The following is a 20268-nucleotide window of genomic DNA, read 5'->3' as shown; positions in this document are numbered from 1 at the left end:
AATAAACTACTAACTTCTGGGCTGGAACCACTCCTCCAGGGACAGATAGGTTGCTCAAAGCTCCCCTCTCTCACAGGTGAACAGAGAAACTTCCTTCTATCCAAGTAAGGTATGGGCAACTCAGAAACTAGTGTCACAGCCCTGAATTCAGCACTAGCCTGAAAACTGGACTATACTAGCTTAGAAAGGTGAGAAACGAGGATTTTTTTTTTTTTTTTTTTTAAAGATAAGGCAAAAACTGTAAAAATATACTTAAAACAGCTTTAAACGACTACAAATGATCAGAAAAGGCTATCACACTTTAGTGTGTAGCCTACAACAGTCAAACAAATTATTTAAACAAAAAACAACTTTTTAAAAGTGCAGGCAGTCAAATAAGTACAATATGTGAAAAAAACAAGCTTTTAAATCACAATAAACACTGGAAAATCTGTGTTTAGGCAGAAAACAGTTAAGTACATCAAGAAAGTACAGAAAACTGATACTTAATCACTCCAAAGTCTCTCTTCTAAGCTAGAAGGCTTGTATCAGTTTAAGGCTTTCTAGTGCTACCCAGTAGGTTAGTTACAGGAAAGATGTGAAACAAGCGCAGATGTGGTCTTTTAAACCAGAAAGTTGAAAGAGACAGACAAACTGTCCAAATGGTCAATAAACTACAATTTCTGGGCCAAGAACCACTCCTCTCATGGTAGACAGGCTACCTAGTGCTTACCACTCCCACTGATAAGCTAGAAGGCTTTCCTCCAACACAGAAAGGCTTGCAGGGCTCAGAAGCTTACCAACAGTCCTGGATACAGCATCTCTGTATCTGGACTAGGCTAGTTACAGGAAAGGTGGAAAACAAGTGCAAGTGCAGCTTTTAAACCAGAACGTTGAAAGAGATGGAAAAAAACTGCCCAAACGGCCAATAGCTACAATTTCTGGGCCAGGAACCACTCCTGTTGTGGTAGATAGGCTACCTAATGCTTACCACTCCCACTGATAAGCTAGAAGGTTTCTCTCCAACACAGAAAGGCTTGGGGAGCTCAGAAGCTTACAACGAGTTCTGGATACAGCAAATCTGTACCTGGACTAGACTAGTTACAGGAAAGGTGGGGAACAAGTACAAATGTAGGCTTTTAAGCTAGCAAGTTGAAAGAGATGGAAAACTGCCCAAATGGCCAAATAAACTACAAATTCTGGGCCAAAACTCACTGTTCCTGTGGAGGATAGGCTACCTAGTGCTTACCACTCCTACTGATAAGCTAGAAGGCTTCCCTTCAACACAGAAAGGCTTGGGGGGCTCAGAAGCTTACTAACAATCCTGGATACAGCAACTCTGTAACCGGACTAGGCTAGTTAAAGGAAACAGGGAGTACCATCCACTACAAAAGAATGTTAATAGCACTAGACATCCTGCAGCTTGTTTCTCAAACTAACAAGCTGTTAAAGATAACTGTATTAATGTTTAACTGCAACGTTTTGTTAATTGTGATTAGTTTTAAGCTAAACATTGTTTACCTGCTACAACAAAACAGACCCACCTGCTCACTTTTGCTGTTCTGCATCTCTCTCTATAACAAGTAGGTTTAATAATAAATGAATGTTCAGAATACAGCCTGTGGCTCCCGGCTGCATGGAAAAAGCACATAGTATGTTGTTAAAAGACTTGTGCAGTGCACCATGACCGAGGCTTTAATGGAACATGAGGCACGGTGCATAATAGCAGAACCAAAGCAGGGGTGGGAACTGTGACATCTAAAGGCCAGTTCTTCTATAAATCTGCACTCGCAGTAGAGTTCCCCAACAGCAAGGTCAGTCAAATGCACACCCAAACAATACCTGAAACACTATGAGCTACAGTACTGGTCATCAAAGCTGTTCAACATGCATCTCCCTACTATTATAGTCCAACCCATAGGTCACTACTATCGTAGAAATAAGGACATTGTAGTACTGTATGAATCCCCCCCCCACAAAAAAAAAAAAAAAAAAAGATTAAAATCAGGAAGTTCAGTTATCAGTGCAGGTTTCTTGACAAACCATTGTTTATAGAAATAGGCTATGAAAACAGATCATTCTACCAATGTCTATTCTGTGCTTCTAGATTGCACCTTTATGCTGGGTTAAAGGATAATTTGGTTCCTTATTTCTATCTCATTCGTAGGTACCCAAACAAAAATAAAGCACCAGTAACATTTTTTCAAAAACAAATATTTTCTCCTGGTGTCATGCTATATGTCACTTTCTAGTAAAACTCATTTGTGGTAAACGTCCAAGCCATATGAGGGTGCTGCTGGTCGAAATAACTTCTGCTGTGGATACCATCTCTTCACATGCAGTCTGTTACTGATACTAAATCACATCAAGGTACTTGTGGGAGAAAAAACAGTGAATACCCTTTTAAAGTTACAGTAGTTTATTACTGATATCTGTGGGGCAAACAGAGTAATATTTTTCTGTGATTTTCAGTAGCTATTCATTATGTCATTGGACGGGTAATCATTTACTAGTAACATGATATTAAGTATATCAGAAACAGGTAAAATTAATTGTGCTTTCTGTACATGATGGTAATGATTATTAGTCCCCACTCCCCACTGACATAAGGGTATTTATTTATTTATTTATGTATTTATTTATTTTATTTCACATTTGTTTACAGGGAAAGTCTGCTTGTGATAATATCTCATTTTCAGCAGAGGCTTGGGGACAAATTGACATAATAAAGTTACAGTTAAATAAAGTTATTACAAAGCCTAACACAGAAGAATGACATATTGACTAAGTAAAAATTCAGTTTCAGCTCATACATTGTAAACCTATACATACTGCAAATATCTGGACAGTTATAACAAGTTGAAAAGAACATTGGAAACAGATGACGTATTCACAGGTTACAGTTCATAGAGATGACATTAAACACACTGAGTACACTGTTTAGAACAGAGATGACTAGATAATATAGCCAAGGGAAAAGTATATTTTATCTTTGTCTAAAAATATATATTTTTCTAATTCCTTTTCTCTGAACACAGTCAAAGTGTGCTGGTGGTAGAAAAACGGAGGGACTTGTTCAGGCCGGGGTAGTGCAGGAGCGGAGCCAGGTTTTATTTAGGTAGTCTTTTAATTGTAGTTTCAAGTCAGTGAGGATAGACATAAATCTTATTTGCAGAGGGACAGAATTCCATTTTTAGTAACAGAGTATGTGTAGAGACTTTAGACAGAAGATTTGTTAGGTTTATATATGCAGAGAAGATGTTATTCATTCGATTGAATTGGTCTATTAGTGTGATAGGAATGCAGATTCGGAGTAAAAGCAGGGCAGCCATTGACTTTGTGAATAATCTTGTGTGTGGTGATAAATTGTATATAATCTAAGTGTTGAGGTAGTTCGAGCCAATTCAAAGCCTTAAGGGCAAAACCTTTGTGGCTGTGGTATTGTTTGGCGGTGGTCAATTTTGCAACTTTATTGCATGCCTCTGGCTTATTTTTAACAGTAGCCTGAAGGTTGGTTAGGATGGGTGTATCGTGTAAGACAGATGAGAGAAGGTAGCATTGGCAAGAATAGTTTTGGTGGTGTTGCTAATGAAGTTTTTATGCCTATAGAGTATTCCTAATTTTTGATGAGGCTTTTCTATGTTATTTTGAACGTGCAGGTCAAATTTAAGGTTATCATCTATAATCCCTCCAAGAAGTTTTGTATGGGATACTACTTTAATTTCACTTTTCTTTAGTAAACATCAATGTTATTTGAATGTAAGATTAGTGTCTCTGTGTTTTTATACTTACAGAAATGATCATTTTTCTCATTTGCATTTTGCTGGGAAAAAGAACCGGTTTTGGTCATGTTTATCAGCCCGTTTCAGTGAACCCACACATGATGGAATATGTGAAGCATATTTGGAAACAGTGATGCACAGAACAGCAGGATTGTCATGCTTCTTGGATAATATTCAACTCATAACAGTTATAGTTCAAAAAACACCCAGAAGGGAGAAAGAGAAAGAGAGTAAAGTCTAGGGAACCAGTGTATGTATGAACAAAAAAAAAAAAAAACATCAGAGGACTTAAAAAGATGATTTAATGAATGTTTTCAACTCAGTAGACCAGCAGCAGCATGTCTCTCCCACTGTAGTACAGCTGTTGTCAGTACCGGTGATGTGGTGTGCATATGGGTGTGTGTGTCTGTGTGTCTGTGCCTGTACCTGTGCACGTGTGTGTGTGTGTGTGTGTGTGTGTGTGTGTGTGTGTGTGTGTGTGTGTGTGTGTGTGTGTGGTTACACTGACTTAGCAGCAGAGGCATTAAGCTAGAGCATTTCCTTTCTGTCCTGATTTGCTCTCTGAAGTCACTGATTAACTGACTCACTTGCATAGCAGTTAGTGTAGAGGATTAAGCCTCTGCACTGTTAATGAGCTGCTTCTTGTAAGTCCATGGTACAGGGTTTGATTCCTTCTACTTGTGCCTGCCTATTGTGTGACTGACTCTGAGAAAGTCAGTTAACCAGACCGTGCTCCACAGTCACCCTTGAAAAAGGACACTTGTGCCCAGTGTGCTCAATCAGCTAAGAAATGTATAAAATAAACATTTCTGGAAATGAACTAATGAAAATAAAGTAAATAAAGGTAATGTCAAAAACATCTTAGTAGAAAGCAGCTGTTGTCCATTGGAATACTACTAGAGCAGTACGGATCTAACTCTGCCGACTCTTGTGACAAACATGGTATGCAGTACATAGTACTCATATGAAAATAAAGGCAGTGAAAAAGCCCACACATAACCCTAAGGCAAAAGAGCAACAGGACTGCAGAATACATATGTTACTGTGCACGAAGCCTATTGGTGGTATGCAGACTGTATGCAAATGAGTACAGGAATAAACACTAAGGACACAAACTGGGATGCAGTGTACTATTCCAAGTATTCAGTAATGCATTACAGACCAGTGAAAGAGATCCACCCATAATATGTAGCACATGTGCAAAACCAGCATTGCTACTGTCCAAGCCCTATACAAGTCATCAGCTGACTCCACACATGACCACCAACAGGCAGATATAGAAGTGCATACATATTGCAACACAGACGTAGATGCCATGCACATATATAAATGTATACATATTACATGTGCTTATAAAAAAAGGTTTCTATAGGAATAGATAAGACTATACATACACATGCATATGCACAGACTTACACAGCAAAATACTTGCAAAAAGCGCACTCTCCTGTCCTATAAACTGGTGCTACTGCTCAGCTGCTGTGCTGAAATGGACTTCACTTCAGGGTGTACAGTTCAGTAAGACCATGGAATTAAGTATGAAGCAAGTTTACTCCTTTTAGAATGGAGATATGTAGTGTATAGACACACACACACACACACATATACACACACACACACACACACACACACACACACACACACACACACACACACACACACACACACACACACACACACACACACACAGACACACACACACAGACACACACACACACACACACACACACACACACACACACACACACACACACACACACACACACACATAGCTGGGCTGTACATCCACTTGCCCTGTACTCTGGCATACAACAAGGTGAATATACTATAAAGTTGTGTAACCTTCGCACTCCTTGTTCCTTTGGCTGTAAATCAAAAGGTACTCATTATATAGTTATAGAATGACAAGAGAAATAGATAAAATGTTATGATAAAATTATCACAGCATAGTCAGAAAATTTGCACTTTCTTTGCCTGGTATAAGAATGATGTTTACATTTCTTTCTCATAAAGATCAGCAGCTGAAAGTAGGCTGTTCTATAGACAAAGAACTGTAGTTGGCCTTTTTATATTATAACCACACTAAAAAATACCAGAACACTAGACGATTTTAAGTAAATTTATTTATTTAACATTTGTTTACTGGGAATGTCCGACTGAGACAGAGCCCATTTTTTGTGGAGATCCGGGGAGAAACGTTCCAGACGCATGTCTTTGGAATGTGGGAGAAAACTCGAAGAAACCCATGCGAATGCAGGGAGGACATGTAGACTCCGCACAGAAGGCACCCCAGCCGAGAATTGAATCTAAGAAGCTCTTGTTGTGAGGTGACAATGCTAACCGCTGCACCACTACGTCACCCTAAATATAGCTTTAGACAGAGTTTTGCAGTGTTCAAATGCTCTGGGCATTCATGTCCTGCCCATTTATACAGTTTGCCATGCTGTGTACCCTTTCTACACTGTTCTGTTTCCCATTACTCCACAGTGCACATGATGCCTTTGCACTGAGATGTGCATAGGCTGCAATTCACTCATGCAATGTATACTTCTTCAGTTACACTTTACTGCTATTTCAAGTACCCAAACTGCCATGGTGTTATACAGAATACTCTTTGCTTTCCATTACCACTTATCCAGTGCTAAGTGCACCTGCAATATCTAATGTGAACAGTCTGTTAAGCAGCCATGTTGATTATGTGTTTTTTTCAGTTGTCTTCTGCCATGGTACACAGGGCAGCTCTAACATTTAGGGGTCACAGCCTGCCATGCTGAGTATCATGCCTTGTGCTTGCCCTGTTGTAACATTGTACTGCTCTAATACATCAGTGCTTAGTGCAGCGATAGCATGCATGGTATACTATCCTCTAAGACAGCTTGCATAACATTTTGCTCTGCTGTTCATATACCTATCTATGCTGTGGCTGGGACCCCTTCACCCTGTGTCTGGTATTCAGAGCTGATGTGATCTACATATTAGGCAACCTGCCTTCATTTAATATCATAGATGTAGCGAGGTCTGTTGTGATAAGAAGACAGATAGCTGTCTATGGCCCAGACAATTGAGTTTAAACAGTGGTTTGGGCACCTGTTGGAGCTGGCTTGGTGAAAGAGTGACATGCCTATGCTGGCTCACCTCTCTTCTGGGGCAGGAGTTAGTATACATAGCCAAGATCTCATTCCCATTGCATAATGCACAGTAGAAACTGGAGATCCCATGAGACAGCTGACTTGAAAGAGAGCTGGGCAGTCCTGAAAAGTTATACCACCAATAGAAATAAGTGACACATCCTTGTTTACAACCACTACATGTTGAACCTTGGCATGGTTACAGCACTCAAAGCTCCAAAACTAACTGGCCTCTGATGGATGACAGCTCTATTCTCTGCTGCTCATCTCTTGTTCTTAGAGTGAAAGAGTGGGCCCTAAGACTCTTGGCCCTTGGGGAATGAATGGGGGCTGTACAAGGCAGTGGAGCCTGATGACTACTGAAACAGAAAGGAAACATTTCCAAAAAAGGAACCGAAATAATAATAGCGCAGGCATTTCTAATTAGTATCGAGGTTCCAGGTTTAGCCAGCATGCAGGTAACATTCTGTACATCTGTACATATATATGTCTGAACCTTTGCAAGAGTGCCACTCCATTTTGTTGTATGCGCTTGCTGTGCTTAAAGCACTCAGGAATCTGTTACTCTGTGGACTCCTTTCTGCCAAACTTATGAAAACCTAAAGCCACCCTGGAACATTTCTTTTATGCCTCCTGATTGCTCAGAAAATTGTATAGGTTCTTTCACCTTTACGAGTATATAAAACCGATGATCGGCTCTGCTGGTGTGGGTATTCCCTTATGACCATAACAACAGGGTGCTGGGTTCAGTTACTAACACAGAAGTTAGCTGAGAGTAGTGGAAGTGAGATGGAACATCTGCTTTCTCACTCCTAGTGGAATGTGATCTCAAGAAGGGAATTGTGGGTGTCCTGGAAACAATCAGGAGGTGCTGAATCAGACAATTACATGGAAAACCATTGTTTTGCTTGGAAGGAAGGTATCACTAACACTTGCTCCAGAGAAAGAAGTAAAATGTGTCTGCTGTGGGGCATAGCATCACCACATGATATGTTCCTCCTTGATTGATGTAGCTCAGATAACAATAAAGAGACCTTCTGTTGGATGAGCATTGATGACGGACCTTAGATATTACCTCTGCCTTATGCCAGTCTAGGCAGCATGTAGAAAGCAGGTATATGATGAGGCAGGAATCAGGAACTTTGGAAGCAATGTTTGAACCACTGGGCTTAGTAGATAAGGTTGATGGGTTGTTCGAAGTCCTCACAATAGTCGTGAACTGAAGAAATAGATTTAAATGAATATATAAATCTCTACTCAGAGAGAACATGTCTTCTGATAATGTATATTTTTCCACAGTTGTTAGATTTTCTTTCTGTTCAGTACTGCTGAAATATGCACTGCACATGATAAGATGGAGTCTAATGACCTGGTTGAATCACAGAAGTGTGACAACCAGGAGAGTGTAAACTTTAAAACTTTAACTGAACTGAATGCCAGCTGGAATGCTCAAACATCCCAGAGTATTTGATTAAGATCAAGAGCTACTTTCATTCTAAATGACCCATTATACCTTAGATGTCCTATTCTGGGCAAATGCTTCCTTAGCTGGTCACCAAGTACAGTATGGTTAATGTTAGAATTTTGAGAATGGGATGCAATAAAAGAATTAAATCACCTCTCCTTGCACAGGAGTTAATACTCTTGAAAATAGATAATGCAGAACTTTTTTGTGGGAAGAGGGGAAGATAAAGCAAAGTGGAAAGTATTGATGTGGCTATGCATGCAGTGCTGATCAACTGATTTAGACTCCCATTTACAGTAGGCCTGGTTGCCAGATGACATTTTTGCAGTGATATTTTCAGCCGCAGTGTAATTGCAAAGCACAGTATGGATTGCAATAATTGTATTATTAATCCTGTTGTGAAGTCTCTTCATTTAAAACATGCAGGCATTGCCTTGCAGTAGTCGTTGAGCAGTTTTCTTTGCATAGAGGATGATGGGTGGTAGGTTTTTGGGGGGGTAGCACAACACAATACTTTTCTATAGAGGCTGGGGTCTTCTTCATGGTGGTAACTGAGCAGTTAAGCTGCTACTTGTTGAGCAAGAATGGCACAATGTCAATCTATATGGAAGAATGACATTAAATCATGTGGCAAGTAACCCCAATACCCAACTCAGAGGCATCACTACTCTGGCATGGATATGCTCCATCAGATTAACTTTGTTGGGTTTATGGCACCCTTCCTTAAGTCCTAAATACACACGTGTCACAGATAAACAAACTACTCAAGAGCAACTCAAAGGTTACAGAAAACTGAAATCAAAACATATACATTTGCCCTGCTTTATGATGGTTGGTCACACTACAGAAACCTGCTAAAAACATTTATTCCCAGTAACTGAAAGATCAACTTGCCTCCTGGGCTCTCTCATTTTCACTAGGTTTTAAAAAAGGGGTCTGCCCCCTTCTGAAAAGAAAACTTCCTCTTGAAGGACAAGTACACTCCCTAAGAAGTAGCCAAGATGTCAAACCCCCCCCCATGAGAGTCAACTTCACAAGTGAACTTGCTTTCTCCAGACTTGGCCCTGCCCTGTGGAACAAATAATCAACACATATAAAGAAATGCAATTTTCTCCAAGGATTCCAGAAAAATCTAGTCCAATAAATCCACAAGAAGATAAGTTATACATGCTTTAAAGACAATGGTTAATTACTCATGTCTTTTGATGTTGGTTATACATATACAACTCAGTTGGCAGCTCTTTTGGAATCTGGACCAGTGGGTGCAAAAACACAATTTAACTATGGAGCAGCCAGGTTTATGCAAATGTTAGCTCTGCAGCACTTAAAAAAAAGCAAGTAAACCCATGGGACATACAGTCCCTCATTGGCCACCAGCCACGCAGTCTGTTCTTTTCAGGGGTCATATTAGAGCAATATCTCATTAAGTAACTTGTTCAAATTCACAGACCAGACAAATGGAGGCTATGATGAGAATCAAACCCAGGACTGCTGTAGTTCTTGGTCTAGCACCTCTGTTGGACGGAAAGGCAGACTATAATAGAACCAGTCTTGTCTTCATGTTTTCTTACTCCTCAATGAAGCTTTCAAGGCTCTATAATTGGATCTTTTCTTTACACTGAATTCATTATCCCATCAGCCTTTAATATATGCATGCATATATTTATTTTTTACTTTTATTTTGTTGATTGGAACAGAAGATTCAAAATGAAAATTGTCACATATTAAATAAATAAACAGAAAGCCATGTAAAATTCTGCAATTGCGTGCATCGATCCAAGCTAAAAATGTACAACCAAAGCAAATACGTATTTCATTATATTTTACACATATACAGGTCAGGTATACATGTAGTGACAAATTAAATTCTCAGCACATGAAAAGAAATGAGACTGGCTTTAAAAATACTTTTATACATTTACATTTTCTAACTGAAAAGGAGTTAATCTAACCTATTATGTCCATGCATACATTCTTCGTGCCCACTTTGTAATTACAATAGTGCAACCGAAAGTGTTAAGTTGCAATATGGTGACACCTCCCAGATGTATAAAACACTTAACCGTACCTCGGACTTCACATTTCATTGTGTCAGGAGTAACACTGTGGATTGTGCAAAAACGGGTCTACTTCACATGACTGAAATCTCATTTGACTTTCATTTGACTGAGACCAAAATACCTAATTTACAAAATACTGAAAACTCACTTGACTGAATCTCATTATACTGAAAGCTTACAATACTGAATTTCAAAATACTAACTTGTAAACCATAGAAATGCACACTTACAACACCAATGAATAACCCTTTCCAGAACTTAAAAACTACTTACGCATCCTCTTAAAACCAAACTAGGTGGGGGTCTACACCTCCTACATCCCCCCAATGTGGAGGGCTTTGCCACCCCTAACGATATATACTAACTCCAGGATTGCACTACAGTGGGCAACAGGGCATATACCTTTTACTTACCTTACAGTAGTCAACACGCTGCCACTACTGCTGAGAATGCACAAAACGTCTGCCATATTACTTTAGATACTTCCCATAAAAATGTAAACAGACATGCTCACATTTAGAAACACTACAACACTACTTTCTGCATGACTACTTGTATTCTGACAATCAGCACTATAAGTTACAGTAATTCTTTTTATCACAGGCAAGTCACAGGACAAGGCAAACCTACATCATGTCTATGGTTTACAATTCAGTATAATGAGATTCAGTCAGATGAGTTTTCAGTATTTTGAAAATTCAGTATTATGGTCTCAGTCAAATGAAATTAGTCAAATGAGATTTTAGTCATATGAAGCAGACCGGCAAAAACATGCTTTTTTGGAACTGGCAGTTCTAATGAGTTTGTACTGCAATAAGGAAATTGTCCTTCTCCAAAAATGTAGCAGTCTCAGAGCTGATTATATTAAGTAAGGGGCTGGATAGCCATTTAAAACGTTGGGTCCTGCTAGAGTGAGTCCTGAAACACAGGGGCTGAATGTCCAAAAAAGGAACTTGTATATATTAAGTCTTCCATTGCCCTTTCGTGGAATATTCCCTCTTCCCTGATGTAGGGCGAGCTCAGAGTTAGTATATAGAGGTTCAGGGAGTGGGGGTTTGCCCCCTGCAAAAAACACATTTTATAGGAGGAGAGTGATGTTCAAGGTTCACTATTCTGCAGTTTCAATCTTTTTTTCTGCATGTCGGACTTTGACATTTTGGATGCCTACATTTCAGTAGGGTATCGGGGGGATGTAAGCATATAGGGTCTTTTCTCTACCACCAATACTCACATACAGAAGACATAATTAAAGCAAAAGGTTTATTAAAATGTCATTTGGGACTTTTTTGGAAAACGCATCCTCACAAACATCACTCCAACTGGCACTTCAGATACTAATGTGCAATTATAATAATTAGCACATAGTCACACCATAGTCTTTATTATCATTTACACTACTCCAGGACTGTGACTAATGTAAATAAGACACTCCACAACACGTTGTAGTGTTTATAATGCTTCAACTGCCATCTAAAGGAATTATGAAGAGATGAAAGTGACTTCCAAAATATCTTTAATTTTATTTGTTAATTATAGAAGTGTACTGATTGAACAGACATTTTTGTATTCTTATTTCAGGACAGTATGTACATTGTATAGAGGAAATGTTATTGAGGCACCAAGGAAATCCCCTCTGTTTTTAACAAACAAATTCCATGCTGTTATTGTTTATATCCATCTGAACTGGTACCAGGACAGACACAGGATTTCATTTTAACTTCTCAGGTAAGATATATTTTTCCCAAAGGCACCTGCGATACTTTGAAGCAAAAATTGTCTTTCTTGCAAGTGTTACTAATAACTAATAGTATAACTAGGAGAGATATAAAAATAACTGGGGTTTGATTCCCACAGCCTTCAGGTACATACTCTTTGACTAAGTCAGATGATTACATAACTGCTCCAAGGTCAGCCTCTGAAAAGAAACATTTTTTTCTAGTGAGTCTTATCCAGTTAAGAAAGGGACATACAAAAATACTTCTCCAAGTTCTTTATCTTAGGAATGACTTTTCTTCACAGAGCTGGGAAACATACTGTGGGTGGGGATAACACAGTCTCTTGCAAAGAGGGTTTTAGTAATTTTACTTGCCATATAATGGAAGCAAGCCTTAACATTAACTTTTGTTTATTATAAGCCTTAACATGTAGATTTAAGAGACAACATCTGTTTTAAAATTCCACGCACATTACAATCAACCACCTAAATAAGAAGGTAAGAAGAGCTGCAACATGTAGATTAAGGTGAATTTGCTTATAAAATCTCTGCAATACATAACATGGCTGTTTTGTATTTGTTTAAAGAGGTAGCCAGAAAATGTTTACTTCACTTTAACATTGCAGTATACTGAGTCTTTTTCCAGTGATTCATTTTCCAGTTTACTGGCTAAGATTAAATTAATTCTGTCTGAACGACATGCATATTCCTAGAGTAAGATGTACACAGGTATAACGCTGCAGCACTTGTTAAAGCTAGCACAAAAAACTACCAGGCATTTTCATTTAAATGAAAAATACATCATGCCAGACACAGCCCTTTCTAAATCAGAACAGAAGTATCCCTACCTGTGATGTTCAGTCTTGGTATTAAATAAATCATTCAAAAGATATCACTTGTAACAATGGAAGATTCTGAGGAGATTTCATGCTAACATTTCACATGCAATATCCAATAACCAACATAAATAGCCCTTATTTGTTTGAAAACAAGTTGATTTTAACAGGCAGTATGACATAATGTTATTCACAAGGCAGCATGTTAAATACAAGTTTCAGCAGGCTAGGCTGCTGTTTAACATGTTGACTGCTACATAAATAAGACAGAATGAAGGGAGTAATTAATTTTGTTTATTTGTATTTGGTAACGGAGTAAAGCCCAATAGTTTATAAAGCTGTTTCCAAGCATGACCAGCCCGTAACAAGAGGTTGTGTTACTTGCTCAGACAGACAAGACGGTTTTCATGTTGGGTTTGTAGGAATCAAACCTGCCTGTTCTCAGTCTGCCACATGTATCCATGGCTGTTCTAACCTTCAGACAATGCTACCTTATTCAACTACAATGAAATTTAAGATGAAAAGAATATTTACCAGAACAGATAAGAGCAATAATTAGAATGGTACAGGGCTGCAATGAAGAGAAGAGCTGCGAAACATGAGACAGAATGCACAACAGAAAGAGATTAGTGCTAATCTGAAAGGCAAGGAAATGTTGAGCTCACCTTGCACAGAAAGGTATTCCATTGCACTGCAGCTGTATTCCACCACAACTCTAGGAGACAAACAGCTGTTGCTGACAATCGGTTGAGCTCAGCCCTGCAAATGCGTCTGTTTCTCCACAGCCGTTTGTCTCTCCCATTACTATGTCACCCAGCAGTGGCAACACAACCTCCTGCTAATAGTACTAGGGCTATTTCAGATAGAAGAGGAAATGTCCATCCACAAGGTCACTGCAAGGTGACTGGAGACCAGAGATCTTACAAAAGAAGGGAGCCGTATGGAGAAGGTACTCTTTGAAGTAATACTGAGTCCTATAAATCAGAGCTCTGACAATGGAAGGTTAGAACAGCATGGGATCTGGAAATCAAAGACTGGCATCAGGCCAACTGAAAAACCTGAGCAGTCTCTTTAGGTAATAAATATAAATAAGGTGGGGGGGAGATTAGTGCCTCCTATGCCACCAGCATAGTCTGCTCTGATCATATTAAAACCTCCTTAAATATGATTACTCTTCGACGGGGGCTTTATTTTCCCTAGCTATTGGTTAACTTAATTAACTACATTATGCAGTACAAAATTCAGCTTTGATTCATTTAAGTTTCATTCAGGGAATCCAGCTGTGAACAGTGACAGCAGCAGGCATTCGCTAAGTAAAAGTAAATAAGCAGAAACTGCAGCATTTTTTTCATTCCAGCATCATACAGAACTCCATCTCAAATTACTATGAAAAGGCAGATTGCAGTTACATATAGGACTCTCTTGTTTTAAACAAAAATTCTTATATTTATTCATTTAATAAATGTCTCTATCTTCACTGCTGTCAGTTGTAGCATTCTGTTGATGGATATTAACACTAATTTTATATGTCTTACTTGAATTTTTGGCATCATGAGAGTATCAGATTGCAAAGTTCTCATTGCAAATGTAAAACCAAGCTATACTAAGTTATTTTTAGATTATAGACAAAAAACCTAGGACAGACTCCCTATTCTGTTATTACATTCAAAATAATAAATGTAAGGCAAAGTGCATTTGGCTAATGTTTGCATAAAACATATTTGCAGATTATAGTCCTACTAATTTATACAAAATTCCAGTATTCCTGCCATAAAGTACACCATCTGTTGTGGTCCTTCTGTGAGAAAACGTTATCATGTGACAGCAATATTTTCAAAACTATTTCAGCTGAGTCACGAAGACCTTACAGATGTATTAAAGTAATACCTTTTTCATAATGTGTTACAAAGCACCATTTAACAGCATGTTATGTTCAGCGCTGTCAAGAGTAAACATGACATGTTCATGGAAGGACCTGAGTAAAGCACTGTGCCTTTTGGCAGTAGTTTCTCTTTTTTTGAATGGAAAGCCATACGCAGGCTTCTGAGATCCTGATTCAATTCACGTCTCGGGTTCATTGAATTCTGTCAACACATTACGGCACTATGTATTGCAGCATGTGGGGTGTTGTAGAGTTTTAAACTTATACAAAATAAAGGTTAATTTACTAGACATACATTCAAAAGTAAATGTACAGTCTTTTCTGATTAATAGAACTTCATCTTTTAACCTGTTTCCTGGAAACATTACTTGCCATGTTACACTCAGTATGCAAATCTGTATGCCAGTACTAATGTGATGATTAATGCACACACATCGTACGTCCATCAGTTCCTGGTGCCTCTTCTCCTAAATTTAGTGGCATTCACATTTCTGTACAGATTTATCAATGAATCTGCAAAACATCTGTTGTCATGAGAGATTGTGATGCTGTTTGCATTGTGTGTATGGAATGCTATTGCCTTTGCTTGTAGCTGTGGAGAAAAAACATGTTGCCTGTGTGAAGTTAAATACTTCCATATGCATCCATGCTTACTGTGCAGCAGTGAACCCACAGAAGCTGCCATCTGTTTGACCCTTGGCTAGATACTCATGTTCAAAAGCTTGTGGCAGGATGTTGAGTACATCAGGGTTTGAATTACTGTACGTGACACCGTTCTTCAAAGTTCAGGAAGGGCACATCACTATTTTTCTGAAGGGATCTGTCATTTGGTAAAGGAATGTGTAAACCACCTCCCAAAGCCCACGTAGCTGGGAATCGATGAATAGTAGCAGATAAGCTGTTAATAGGACAGTAAGTGCTGCAGCCATTTCCTGGACAGCAGCATGACTGATTTGTCATTTGGCACATGCCTCAAAAGTAAACAATTCAGTGCAAGCAGAAGAATTTTGGGTAGGACTCACCAAGTGTCAGCTCTGTAAACCCGAGCTGTAGCTAACAGACCACAATAAAATTTCGATAGATCATTTTTAGTAACTGCATTTGCCTTATTTTTTTCAATACACAGAAGCAGAAGACAACATTTGAAGAGCATAACTTATTAATTTCATGAAAAAATACACATTTATGATGATCTAAAATGTTAAAAGAATACTCTGCTTAAGGATTAATTCAAACATATTACATGCTGATAATGACTTAATGTGACACAATCTAGTAATATAGAAACCAAAAAAGTGTGGCTTTTCACTAATAACCAAACAATCCAAACAAAAAAAGCCGTAGAGTGGAATGCGATACTGTTTCCAATTCAACACACGAAAGTGACACCAACCACGTACTTGAACGCTTTTATTGAACAAAATCACATGCGTTTTCGTCCCTTACTCTAGAGAGTATGAGATAAGAAAGGAAACTGATTGGTTAATTTAAAATAATGAGATGATATTCTATAGGTTAATTGATTGTCAGTAAAGTATAAAGGCTGAGATTTTTTTTAAAAGGTTTTATCTGATGAAGTCCTAGAGTAAGGGACGAAAACGCATGTGATTTTGTTCAATAAAAGCGTTCAAGTACGTGGTTGGTGTCACTTTCGTGTGTTGAATTGGAAACAGTATCGCATTCCACTCTACGGCTTTTTTTGTTTGGACAATCTAGTAATATCTTACAGTCAGATATATAAAAGTGCTATTTATTGCCTTCATTTGGAAAGGAGCACCTGTTATCCACATTTAGCTTAGATCCAGTGGTTGTAGTTAGATACTAACAGTCACATTATCACCTCTGCAAGCTGACATTTTGTTAGTCTCAGCAATCCTGGAGCACACAGAAGTTAATGCAGAGAAGGTTTTAAGGTAATTATCTCACAAACTACACAACAACACATCATCTGAATACACTGACTGCTTCCTTGTTGTTCACAAATTAATTTCAGATTCTCATTCTTTTAATTTTCTACATCACATTGAGTACTGAGCAGTGCAGTGGTGCAGTGCTTAACCTTCTTCATAGGTTCATAGGTAATTACTAGGCCAATGACCCCAGGGGAGCATTTTTAAGCCTAACTGTGCTTCCCATATATATCTGTCACATATTGATATCCTAAGGTTATTTTAAAGGGTATATGTAGGTGGACATGGGTGGTCAAGCATTTACTGCTTCCTCTGTCTACTAGAGACATTAGTGCAAGTCCAGGGATAAATTTCCAGTTCCCCATCTATTGCTCCAAATTACACTTGAATTGGATTAGGGAAGAAATGTTGATGCTATTTGATTTGCAGATGTGTAACAGGTCCATCAGAGCAGTTTCAGAGGATGCTTTGTAGGCCAGGCATAGATCGCCTTTCAACAGTCTGTAGACTGAGTACAGGGATAGTGTTTTGAGGTGGTCTGTGTAGGGCATGTTGTTTAGGTCATGTATTTTTTTTGTGCAGTACCTTTGTGGGCACAGCAGTTGTTGCATATACTTGGCCATCTACATACCAAAGTGGTGCTGTACTCAGTAATTGGTCTGATAAAGGCCAAGTACAGTGCAGCAATGACATCTTTGTAGCTAGATGCCATACCTTTGATTTTAAGTTGCGCAATGTAGAATGATTTCTTTATTACTGCTGCAGGCACATGATGGTCAAAGGCCAGGTTACTGTCTACATGTGTTCAAAATTCCTGACCACTGGGTCAACTATTAGCAATGTAATATCAATGTGGTAGTCTGCATGGGTAGCCATCTTACCACAGGATTCTATTATGCATTTCTTGGTACTGAGTTTTAGACCATAGCTCTGGTAACAGTTATTAATCTTTGTCAGGCCTTTTTGAAGGGTATTGGTGTCACTGGGGGATTCTGTGACTGTGCTTAGTTTACAATCTTCTGCAAACGTGGTCACCAAAGGCCCTTGGCATTGGTCTTGACTACAGAGAAGTAAATGTCAAAAAAGGAGTGGCTCCAACACTTAACATTTCTGGTTCCTACCTGGGATGCCTTCAATATTGAGTCTCTCCTTTCTCCTTAACTTTGCATGGGTTTTGCAGATGACTTCCATTTTCTCCCACAACCCCCAAAAATGACAGTATATATCAACTGATGACATTATTTTGCCTGTCAGTGTGTTAGTTTCTAGTGAGTGTGAGAGAGAATACAGAGTGTATACATGTCTATGTCTGTCCTGCGACTTACTGACATCCCATCCTGTATTGTTTCTTGCCTCTCAATGATGGGGACACAGTTCTCTCATATTAACTCTGGCCTGATTCTACTAATAATGATAACTTTGACTTACTACTCATTTGGTAGGACTTACGGCATGTTTGTGAGATGTTTCTGAGGTTTACACACCTTTTATGTTGTTGGAAACGTCAAGTACAAATGGATTAGGTGCTAGCATCATCATTTGGGCATGGAGGGTTAAAGCATAAATTGGTGATTCTGTTACATATGACACCATGCATCTACTACGTTACTAGTCTGCCATAGTCTAGAGAAGGTTTCATTATCTAGCAGAATAGGTATAATATTCTTTTGTCTAACAGATTAGGAAAACAGATGTCTCAGAGATCAATGATCCATCCGTTTTCTGGAAGGTGCTTTTCTTCTCATCTTCAGGACTTCCCCTTTTCAGACCAGTTAATGACCTTGCATACTTATGCTGCATTTAGGGTTACCATCTGTCCCACTTTGCGAGAGACAGTCCCTCTTTGAGCAGTTGTGTCCTGCAAAAAAAATGAAAAAATGGCAAATGTCCTGAGATTTTAGGACAAAACTATTTCCTGTATTTTTATGTAATAGTTGCATAAAACAGTCATTCTGTATCTTAAACACCTAACTGTTATAAGAAACAGAATAAGCAACTAAAATGCTACAAGAATAACCTTTCATTTAGGCATAAAAGTGAAGTTCTGTCCTTTGTACTTGCTGTGGGTATGTTTTGCCCTGCAAAATCTGACATTTGTACCCAAAATGTCCCACTTTGAGCATTTGAAAAGGTGGCAACCCTAGCTGCATTGCACTTGCAAACCAGCCCTTTGTCCAAAGTTTGGGGTTGAAGAGTGTTGTTTTCTTTGAGGAATATGTTTAGTTTCCCAGTCAACATTTTAAGAACACAGCATAAGGAAGTTAGGCAATTCATTTATATTTTTTCAGTAACATTAGATGTTTGGGTTCCTGAAGCTAATTTCCCAGAATGCAAATGGGCTGTGTAACCCAGTCAAGCACTCTACAGTGTTAAAGCATCTGAAAGTACCTCACCCTGACCTAGCCAGTCTGCCAAGAGACATACCTACTGAATGTTAAATATGGGAAACTGGGTTCCTGTTGAAAGTCTGATGATCATAACTGCAATCCACTGAACTGTGAGACTAAAATTGCAGAAACAGGAATACATAGTTGGTCTGAGATTACTGGTAAGTAGGAGATTATTCCCTTTATTCCTAGCATAACTTTTACTTCCTTGGGAGGTCAGTAAGAAGCCTAGTAAAACCACTGTGACAGACATACAGCCAGGGTAGTCAGTCCAGATGGATTTAAAAGTTAGGATATCAACTGATTAGGACCAAAGCAGCACCACCAATGCTATACCTTCAAAATTACTGTGAATGTTGTCTCATTTAGCCAAATGTATGAATCATGAAAGTTCTGTTTAGGTTTTAATTTTGATAGCATCACCATCTAGAGTTAGGATTTTTCTAAGCATATACTTTGTCATGGATCACCTGGGGAGTGTATGAAACATAAACTGTTTAGCACTAGAATACACTCAAAGAGTTTCTTTTAAGTATTCCATCCCTTAATTGTCTCCTCATATGGAAGATATTTTGTGCTGCTAATTTACTGTTCTTTAATTGAATCAAGGCCTGTGCACCTCTAAGTGTGAAAAGGCCTTCATCCTGACAGGCTTTGCTTGGAAGTCCTAAGGGTACCACTTCATCTTGTTTTAATATTGCTTCTGGAAGTGGTGAATTGTCACTCATGCAATGTGATGGCCTCCCCCCAACCAGATTCATGCATGGCCTCACTTGCAAACTTGCTCCCTAAACCTAGAAAAAACTCTGCTGACCCCACTCAATATTACCAAATTTCACTTACCAACAATGAATTTTATTTAATTTTTTTATGAATATTGGGCCTCTAGGTTAAAACCAGTAACAAATGTCCTCATTCGTGTTTACTTTATTTATATATTTGTTAAATGGCATAGAGCACTGATTGACATGGACTTTTTTCAGACTCAGCTCAAGAGTCACGTATGATTAAGTGACTTGTTCAGAGTCACACAATAGGCAGATGGAGGCTGAGGGAATCAAACCCATTCTGGTTGTTGACCAAGCAATATTTCTGTTAAGCAGTGCATAGATTCTGTCAGACAGG

General features: G+C 38.7%; 1 protein-coding gene across 4 annotated transcripts in view; it reads right to left on the bottom strand.

Moving 5' to 3' along the window:
- ARHGAP24 (Rho GTPase activating protein 24) overlaps window positions 1–20268 on the bottom strand; it is a 2476452-nt gene that overhangs the window by 792898 nt on the left and 1663286 nt on the right. Inside the window, exon 1 of one of the 4 annotated variants that reach the window (XM_044058916.1) lies at window positions 13630–13960. The exons of the other annotated variants lie outside the window; for them this stretch is intronic. Within the exon in view, the coding sequence (XP_043914851.1) occupies window positions 13630–13651 (22 nt within the window). The 5' untranslated portion in view covers window positions 13652–13960. Of the gene's footprint in view, window positions 1–13629; window positions 13961–20268 lie in introns of those variants that run through there. 4 annotated transcript variants of the gene reach the window in all.

This window comes from Protopterus annectens, chromosome 17.part0, assembly GCF_019279795.1.
Source record: "Protopterus annectens isolate FY-2018-M chromosome 17.part0, PAN1.0, whole genome shotgun sequence".
Lineage (NCBI taxonomy): Eukaryota > Metazoa > Chordata > Ceratodontiformes > Protopteridae > Protopterus > Protopterus annectens.
The sequence above is the reverse complement of the archived record's forward strand: the minus strand, read 5'-3'. Positions and strand labels throughout refer to the sequence as shown.